This window comes from Alexandromys fortis, unplaced genomic scaffold, assembly GCF_014885135.2.
Source record: "Alexandromys fortis isolate MF-2015 unplaced genomic scaffold, M_Fortis_MF-2015_v1.1 scaffold_170, whole genome shotgun sequence".
In the NCBI taxonomy this organism is placed as follows: Eukaryota; Metazoa; Chordata; class Mammalia; order Rodentia; family Cricetidae; genus Alexandromys; species Alexandromys fortis.
The window spans coordinates 3,644,804-3,654,722 of record NW_026068084.1 but is presented as its reverse complement, the minus strand read 5'-3'; the positions used below and the strand labels follow the sequence as shown (position 1 = coordinate 3,654,722).

The 9,919-nt window shown below is 42.5% G+C and overlaps 1 protein-coding gene across 2 annotated transcripts in view; it reads left to right on the top strand.

Annotated features, from left to right (window-relative positions):
- The first annotated feature begins 871 nt into the window (after positions 1-871).
- Zdhhc13 (zinc finger DHHC-type palmitoyltransferase 13) overlaps positions 872-9,919 on the top strand; it is a 45,299-nt gene continuing 36,251 nt past the window's right edge. The window contains exon 1 of one of the 2 annotated variants that reach the window (XM_050122094.1): positions 872-992. In XM_050122094.1, the coding sequence (XP_049978051.1) occupies positions 966-992 (27 nt within the window). In that variant the 5' untranslated portion in view covers positions 872-965. Of the gene's footprint in view, positions 1,047-9,919 lie in introns of both variants that reach the window. The other variant, XM_050122093.1, reaches the window with a different exon arrangement.

The following is a 9,919-nucleotide window of genomic DNA, read 5'->3' as shown; positions in this document are numbered from 1 at the left end:
CAACCGGTAGGATCCAAGAGTGTTCTTGTTTCATAACCCATCAATCTTTGTAAGCCTTACACGCTAGCTCCTCCCTGCAGTCCACCAAAAGCGGCAGGGTGAGACTTGTCCAGTTTATCTGCACCTTCCCTGTGGAATTCATATATCTTCTACTATAAAACAACAACTTATTTTGTTTTATTTATTAATTTATTTGTGGGGGTGCTGGTAAGAGAGCTTCTCTGCGTGTGTGCGTGCGTGCGTGTGTAGATTAGAGGACAACTTTAAGACTTTTTCCTTTCTGCCATGAAAGGGAAACACACCCGGGGACCACACATGGGTTGTGAGACTTGTTGGCAAGCGCCTTTGCCCACTGAGCCATGAGGAAATAGGCCGTGATGGTAGAAGTGCCTCCCTTAGAGCACATGGCTCAAGAGCAGCAGATATTTTAACAGTTAGTATCCGTGAGCCTGTCCATGAGACAGAATGCACTTCATTCGCCAAACCTCAGCTGAGGGACGGTGCATAATTTTCCTCAGTTCATCCTCCAAACGCTTAGATGAAGTTGTTCTTGACTCCATTTCACAGTTGGGGAGACTGAGGCGAGGCAGAGATTTCCACAAGGACATCTAGGTTTGGGCTAGCCCACTCGTGGACATTGAAATAACAGCCTGAACAGAAACCCGTAGGGCCTCCAGAATGGGAACCTGAGGTTTGCCAAGGGTGGGGCTGCGGGAAATAGCATAGCGGGGGCGGGGCGGAGGGCGGGGCAGGACCGGCCGTTCCCTAGAGACGAGAAAGCCCCGCCTCCGTGCGAGAGAGGGCGGGGATTGGCTTGGCGTCGCGGATTGGCAGCGCGGGGACGCGCGCAGCTACGGGGGCGGGGCGCGATCCGGAAGTGAGCGAGAGGCGGCCGAGGCGTGCTGGCGGGCGCACCGCGGCCGCCACTCTGCGCAGGAGCCGCTGCGGGGCGGGCGCCGGGCGTGATGGAGGGCCCTGGGCTGGGCTCGCAGGTGAGCGCGGCTTGGCCGGACGGGGACGGCGGTGGGAACCCGAGCGGTGGCCAGGTGAGGTGGCTCCGCAAGGGTGGCGGGGCCCGACGCTGCTTGTCCTCTGCTGTGGCTGCGTAGCGAGGGCGGCCGCGCCTGCCGCTTCCATTCGGCTGCAGGGCGTCACGCACCGGCCCCTGGGTCGACTGGGACCGGGAGGGTTTCTGGTGACATACCTCGGGCGGCCCCGTCAGCCTGAGACCTCGGCCTGCAGTCTGAGAGATTCTGATGAGTAGTTTTCAGCCTAGGCTGCCGCCTTCCCTCCACCTTGTGCTGTCTTAGCTCTCGTTCCCACCCACATCCTTCCTACTCCTTGGAAGGGAAGCCTTGAGGCTCTGGGCGCAGGAGGAAGGGAGCTGCTTGGTGCGGCGTACAAAATCCCAAAGGACTTCCAAGCTAGGTCAGCCCCAGGGGCCACGGGGGAAGCTGTCAAAGCCGAGAGAACTAAGAATTTGTCCCTTTGGGTTGTGACCTCTAAAAACTAATAACTGGCCTTCAGTAGACGCTCACTGAGTATCTCCAGGCTTATTCAGTCCAAGAGCGTCCTTCACATCTCTCTTTTTTTTCTTCTTCAATCAGTTTGGTGTAGGTTTGGGTGGAAAATAACATGCTGAAGTGTTTTTATTGGGAATTCTTGCGTTTTTAAAAGAAAAAAATGCTGTGCAGGGAGACTGGATTTTATAAAAGGCTGTAGACTCTACATAAAATTGCCTCATTCTTTTCCTCAGACTCCAAAGTTGGCAAGAGTAGCCATCGTTTCTTAATTGCCGTCACTCTATAATAAAAGCCCGTAAGGGCTAAAAGTTTACTCCTGCCTGCTGAAGGGAAAATGACCCTGCCCAAGGCCTGTGACTTCAGAAGGGGGAGGATGATTTTAGAGGTTGGAGTTGGCAAGAGAGATTGTTGTTAGTAATAATTGCTTCTGGTACTTTCTTGAGTTATATCGTGAAGAGCTTAGACTTTGTAGAAATTCCCCATACCTTGTCCTCACTACCCACTTGTGGGCTAGGAGAGAGTAATTATTTCTAATTTTAAATGTAAGAACTGAGACTCAAGAAAGTGAACTCACAGCTATAAGAGCAGCTGCCACCAAGATTCCATTCATTTTGCAAACGTGTTTTGAATGTCCTCCAGAAGCTCGGCTCTGCACTTCATGAACAAAACAGACAAAAAACATACCTTTTATTGAATTTGCTTCTTAGTGGTGATAGGTTTTTGCAATTTTTTTCTACCAAAATTTTTTCTGGTTCTCGGTAACATTTAAGACTTAATATGTTAGATTTGTTTGTTCAGTAAACTCCCAGCTACACTGGGCTCCAGGCTTTTGTATTTGTTTGCTCTGTCTATCCTGTGCATTGCTGTGGCTTATTCCTCCATCTCTATAATGTCTTCAGACAAATCTCACCTCCGTGTAGCATTTTTCATCCCTCTTACTTAAAACTGCAAGCCTTTCCATTGTCATCACTAACAACAGCACGCCCTGCCCTCCTTGCTGGTTTCATATTTCACCCAGCATTTAATACCATGCAATAGAGTCGCTGATCCTGAAGATGCTCTCTTTCCCTTCTGACAGAAATAAGTGCTATGAGGGCAGTGAGTTATATCCGATGCTTTCATTACTTTGTGTCAAGCAGAGAAATGAGAGTTTAACACTGGTATTGCTCAACCACTAGTGAAGTTAGAAACTTAACTCTGATACTTCTGTTAATATTGTGACAAATTTTAATGGTTTTCTGTCATACCTCCCTATCCCATTTTATTAATTAGTGAGGATAATAACCCTCACTAGAGCTTTCCAAATCATGGTTTTCTCTTAAAGCCCATTATAACGTCAAGAGTACTTACTGTTTTTAAAATAGTTTGATTGCATGATGGTTCCCCTGTAGCTTAAAGATGCTCTAATTATGTGTTGTAGTATAACAAGCCACTCAGAAGCATAATGGTATGAAGAACGGCCATTGTTAACTCATGGATCTGTGCATCAGAAGTTTGAGAATACTGCTGAGGTGTTTCTCTTTGTGTTCCATTGTGTCTAGAGCCTCAGCTGGAAAGACTCACAAGCTAGGGGCGAATTGCTAGCTGGGGCTGGTATCCAGGAGTGTCTTCACTCACAGATCTGGCAGTTCATGCTGACTCTCAACAGACATTTCTGTGTGGCATGTGGCCTGGTCTACATAGTATGGTAGCTGGACTCTAAAAGAAGCAGGTCTTAAAAGAGACAGAAAGAGGAAGGTACCAGTTTCTTTATTTTTTTTTTTTTTTTTTTTTTGATTTTTTGAGACAGGGTTTCTCTGTGGCTTTGGAGCCTGTCCTGGAACTAGCTCTGTAGACCAGGCTGGTCTNCCTGTCCTGGAACTAGCTCTGTAGACCAGGCTGGTCTCGAACTCACAGAGATCCGCCCGCCTCTGCCTCCCGAGTGCTGGGATTAAAGGCGTGCGCCACCACCGCCCAGACTTGCAAACTGGCGCGGTATCATTTCTGCAATATTTTATTAGTGAAGCAGTTCATAGAGCTTGATGTCAAGAGGAAGTGGCATAGACCACTCTTGATCTTGAAAATAAGAAAAGTTGGGAGCCTATATTATAAAGATTGCCACAGATGTACTGTATGCCTCTTATATAATGTTCCTATTTCAGCCCCTTTCTTTCCCGTGAAAAAGTATTCAGCTAATCACATCTTTCTTGTTATTCCTTTCCTTCCATTTCTCCCCAACAACCCATGTATCTTCTAAAAACAAGAAACAAAACATGTTATCCTGGTACCTTGAGTCATTTGCGAAGTGGAATCCTAATGAATCAAAATCATAGACTACTTAGAGCCAGAGATTTTCTAGCTTTCGTCCAGTTAAATAGATTATAATTACTGATTGACAATCCTAAAAGGTTCTTACTTTCATTTTACTGTTGCTAAGTACACGTTGCTTTTGGCTATGTATGACTCTGTGTTTGTTTGTTTTGTTTTGTTTTGTTTTGTTTTGTTTTTTAGCAGAGAGCCAAACAGACCTATTAAAAAGATCATTATGGTTCTGGTTCTGGGTAACATGAAAGGGTGGAAAACACACCTTTCTCTTCTACATCTTCAGGACTCTGGAAAAGTAAATGGTAGAAAGCAGATTGAAATGACCAAAAGTCAGACTCTACCAACCCACCAGATAATTTACAGTTTTTTTGCTTCTGTTTACCCCTGGTGTAGACTTGAGCCTTGAAAGAGGACATCTGGGTAGACAGAGCTCCATAAGCAATTCGGTTCACTCAAGAAGCAAGAAAAGAATCTTCTGGCAGCATGGGTGTCAGAACATTCTTCAGTTGCCGGAAGAATTGTGATTTCAAGAGTAGTTCCTGGAACTGAGCACAAAATAAACATTCATATGTGAAATAGCAAGTTGAAAAACTGGACATGAAAATGTAAAACTTACCCCATGAATGATTCTAGGGAACATATTTGCAAGTCACATATCGCCAGTACCATATCTAGATTGTTTAAAGTCACAAACTCTTAAAACTAACAGTAAGAAACAAATAGCACAAATGGAAAATGGAAGCTAATCATGTTAGCACATGCCTGAAATCCTAGTTCTTAGGAAGCTGAAGCAGGGGGATCACCACAAGTTAGAGCCAAACTGTATGTAGTGGGACCCTGTATCAAAAAAGGGAGGGTGGCAAAGACGTGAACAGAAACTTCATTGAAGATATGCAGAAGACAGATGAGCACATGAGATAACGCTCGGCCTCATTCACCATTAGGGATATGCACATTAAGACCTCTGTGAAATATACTATGTATCTGTTGTGCTAACAGTTGGCCAAGTTGATGCATTGGATAGTGCTTTCTTAAAGTCTCTCTGATCCCCAAGTTGGTGTTTTCTCTATCCTGTGTTATTTTGTGTTCGCTCATACTACAGTCAATGAAAGAAGTGTAATTTCAGTTCTGTTTGCTTCATGAATTGAAACATTTTTTTACTTCATGAATTGAAACATTAGAATTCAATACACATTCAGTGTTGTCATATCTTCTTAATGAATTAGCTTTATAATATTATGAACTCCTATACTCCTCAAAATACTGCTGACACTTGCTTTGTCATATCTTCTTATAACCACTGCCTTTCTCTATGTTTAAAGTTTGTGTACCTCTGTGTAAATACACAGATGTTTAAATTGAGCTTTGCATAGACAGCCTTTTCGTAGCCTTGTAGAGTTCACCCTGTACACACCTGTATAGAGTACATTTTTTTATTTGTTTTAATTTAGAATATATGCAAATAATGTCTTTTTGTGTTTAGGAAGCATTGAGAAATTTTAAGTATCTCAAATCTTAAGCTTCTACTCCCCCCCACACACACTTTCATCACTGCTCAGATTATTTCTCTCTTGAAATTTGTTCTCAACTTGAGCCACCACAGCCTATTTCATCTATTACTTCTGACTTCTCATTTATAAAGAGAGGCCTTGAGGCTCTAGCAGGCCCTTTAACATTGCAATACAATGTTGTTACAGAGTTGTTTAAACAATCACCAACAACCTCAATGTATTAAGTAAGTTTACTATTTTGTTCTGGTTTGTGTTCAGCCAATGAGGCTAGTGGTAATTCTGAAATTTTTAGGTTCACCCATATCCCTTCCTTCCATTCTTTTTTTTTTCTTTTTCACTCAGCACATCTTTTTTTTTAAATTTATTCAACTTTATTTTATTTTTTTTCTATTTATTTATTTATTAAAGATTTCTGTCTCTTCCCCACCACCACCTCCCCTTTCCCTCCCCCTCCCTTCATCAAGTCCCCCCTCCCTCGTCAGCCCAAAGAGCAATCAGGGTTCCCTGCCCTGTGGGAAGTCCAAGGACCACCCACCTCCATCCAGGTCTAGTGAGGTGAGCATCCAAACTGCCTAGGCTCCCACAAAAACAATAGGTGCAGTAGGATCAAAAACCCATTGCCATTGTTCTTGAGGTCTCAGTAGTCCTCGTTGTCCACTATGTTCATCGAGACCGGTTTTAACCCAGGCTTTTTCAGACCCAGGCCAGCTGGCCTTGGTGAGTTCCAGATAGAACATCCTCATTGTCTCAGTGTGTGGGTGCACCCCTCGTGGTCCTGAGTTCCTTGCTCGTGCTTCCATTCTTTTTTATTGAAAAATGTATTTTTCATACACTGTACTGATCATGGTTTCCCTTACCAAAGATCCTCCCAAATCCTCCCCACTTTTCTACACATGTCTAACTCCATACAGTTTTATTCTCTCTCTCCCTCTCTTTACAAAACAAACTTTTGTTCTTAAACTCTGATTTATTGCCAATCATATTCATACCTTCCTATTGTTTGTAGTTAAATAGTTTATTTCTGGTATTTTCTCTGGTTTTCTAGGCCTTCTTTAAAATAGCAGGACAGCCAGTGATGAGATCTAATTCTGGATATTGCATTGTGCACAAAAGTAGAAGGCCCTGCTTTATATTATAAATAGCTAAGAAAAGAACTTGTACTCAGATACAGAAGTCCTGTCAAATAAGAAAACAAGATAGAAATATATAAAGTAACAGCAATCAGAGTCTGATGACACCAGCAGTTTGTGAGAACAAGAACATGAAAGTTCCAGGCCCTGCTCTGAGAACCTTAACTGATATAGTCATTCTAAAAATGGGCTTAGTATGCCTTTAATGCCAAAGAGTTACACTTCAGGCTACATATTGTTAAGAATTGTTCATGCATGGATACCCAGAGACATATACAAGAAAGTGCACAGCAGTATTGTATGCAGTAACCCCAAACTTGGAAGATCCAAGTGGCTACTTAAGTGAGTTGGTGGTGGTATGTTAATGTATCATTTTACTTCTGTAGGAATGAACTAATTGTAGCTTCATAGATCAACTTTTAAGTCTAATATTAAGCAAAACAAAGGTTACATATTAATATGATTCCACACCAGATTAAATGAGTAAAAATCTAATTTTAGGGTTGCGTATATAAGGGATGGCACTGGAAGGAAAAGCAAAAGCAATTATTCCTAATATAAGGAAGCTTTCTTCAGGGTGGGAATAGTGTGTATTGGAGCCAGTGTTAGTGGAGTGCAGGCAGTGTGATGGGGTGCCAGCAGTGTGGTGTTAGGACTTTGGTGATAGTTTTGTGTAGTTCATTTAATACTTACTCTGTACACTGTATAAAAGAAGCAGTCAAGGCCAGATAGGGTATACATTCCTACAGTTCTCGTTCTTTCCAGGTGGATACAGGAGGATCAGAAAATGCACTATTAGACTTTTTCATACAGCTCTGACAGTTTCAGGAAGAAAATTGTAAAATATTTCAAGGTAATATAATTGTAATAACTAATAACCAAGGAAACTATATGAAAAGTGTAAGTACTGCTGGTTTTTATAAATCATCTGTAACTTGTAGATAAGTACCTCTTAGTTTGCTTAATAATAATTCAGGAATTTACCCTCTACTCTACTGTTGCCTCAATGTTTGAGCAGTGATCCTAGGGCCTCATACATGTTAGGTAAGCGCTCTGTCACTGACGTATAGCCCTCAGTCTGCTTTCAATGACGTTTCTTTTTTTTTCCTTTTTTTTTTAAATTGATTTTATTGAGCTCTACGTTTTTCTCTGCTCCCCTTCTTCTCCCTTCCTTCAACCCTCTCCCATGGTCCCCATGCTCTCAATTTACTCAGGAGATCTTGTCTTTTTCTACTTCCCATGTAGATTAGATCTATGTGAGTCTCATTGTGTCTAGGTTCTCCGGGATTGTGATTTGTGGACTGGTTTTCTTTGCTTTATGTTTAAAAACAACTTAATGAGTGGGTACATATGATAATTGGCTTTCTGGATCTTGATTACCTCACTCAATATGTTTTCTAGATCCATCTATTTGCCTGCAAATTTCAAGATGTCATTTTTTTCTGCTATGTAGTACTCCATTGTGTAAATGTACCACATTTTCCTTATCCATTCTTCAGTTGAGGTGTAGTGATGAGGCAAGCAGGCCTGCTTTTTGTCCCATCCGGCTCTCGCACGGCTAGCTTAACACCCGAAATAACAACACACAAATTATATTCTTTTAAACACTGTCTGGCCCATTAGTTCCAGCCTCTTAATAGCTAATTCTCATACGGTTGAGGGGCATTTAGGTTGTCTCCAGGTTCTGGCTATGGGAAACAAAGCTGCTATAAACATAGTTGGACACATGTCCTTGTGCCACGATTGAGCATCCTTTGGATATACCCAAAAGTGATATTGCTGGGTCTTGAGAAAGGTTGTTTCCTAATTTTCTGAGAAATAGCCATACTGATATCCAAAGGGGCTGTACCAGCTTGCACTCCCACCAGCAATGCAGGAGTCTTCCCTTTACCCCACATCCTCTCCAGCATAAGTTGTCATCAGTGTTTTTTATCTTGGCCTTCAATGTCATTTCTTAGCATAAGCAATAATATATTTATTGACATTGAATACTTTATTTCTACTTGAGAATTTGAACAGTTTAAGAGATTGATTTGATTGGTTATCTTACTAATGAATGCTGTACATTTAGAATCTTTTTTAATTTTAGAATACATACAAATAATATCTTTGTTATCAAGAAGCATTGAGAAATATTGAAAAGTGTCTGTAATCTTCAGCTGTTAAGAGTCTTTCTCTCAAATAAAATCAGATCTTTGCTTTGGGGGCATTACAGTGACTAAGTGAACCTCATTTGATTTTAACCCATTTCCAATCTCTACCCTGATGCTTGGGCATTTGATATTTTAATAAAGTTGTTGACAATTGTCAGGTGTACCACCACCACCTAGCTTGTAGGCCAATCTTGATTGTTAACTTGACTACAGCTGTAATCAACTAAAATCCAAGCAGCTAGTCATTCCTGTGAGAGGGTTCTATTTTTATAATTGTTAATGACTTATCCACTGGTGTTTTGCTTGCATGTATGTCTCTGTGAAGGATTGGTCAGATCCCTTGGAACTGGAATTACTAGGCCTGAGCTCAGGCCTGGCTGATGGGACTCCTTCCCTGAACTCCGTGGTCACTTCTGTACTGGCTATCTGTTGCTGCACAACAAATGACCACACCTGGAATGGCTTAAAGTGTTTATTAGCTCAGTGTTTCTGCTTGTCAGAGGTCCACATACAGCTTAGCTAGATCCTTTTTTCAGGGTGTCACAAGCTGGTGTCATGGTAGAGCTGTGTTCCCTTATGGAACTTAAAGAGTTCTTTCTCAAGCTCATGTGGTTAGTGATGCAAGTCAGCTCTTTGTGGATGCTTGATAATCGCTTTCATTTTCTTGATGTCTGTCACCAGGGGCACTTTCAGTTCTAGAAGCCACTTGGGCTTCTTGCCATCCCTTTTGTTTCGTAGCAGCCTGCTTTTGCAAAACCATTAGGAAGGAGCCTCTGATAAAACATTCATATCAACATTGTCATTGAAGGCATTGTCCCACCACCTTTGCCATGTTCCTTACCACAGGGTGTTTTCATCTTCAAAAAAAGGGGAAAACACAAGATCTTGATTCTTGAGGAAGTGGGGAGAATATTTTTAGGGTGTACCCATGTTGAAATATGGAGTGGCGGGGCTGCGTCCCCAACACCCCAGCCACTTGGCTAGCTCATGCCCGAAATAACAACACACAAACTGTATTCATTTAAGAACTGCTTGGCCCATGAACTCTAACCCTTACAGGCTAATTCTCGCACCTGGACTAGCCCATTTCTAGTAATGTGTGTAAGCACCCCAAGGTGCGCTTACCGGGAAGATTCTAGCCTCCGTCCATCATGAGTCTGAGCTTCATGTGTCTGCCTCAGAGCGCAGAGCTATTGAGTCTACCTGGGAGGGCTGAGCATGGCGTCTCTGCTCCAGCAGAGCTGTCGGGTCTCTCCGGGAGCAGAGCAGAGTCTGACCTCACTTCCTCTTCCACCCAG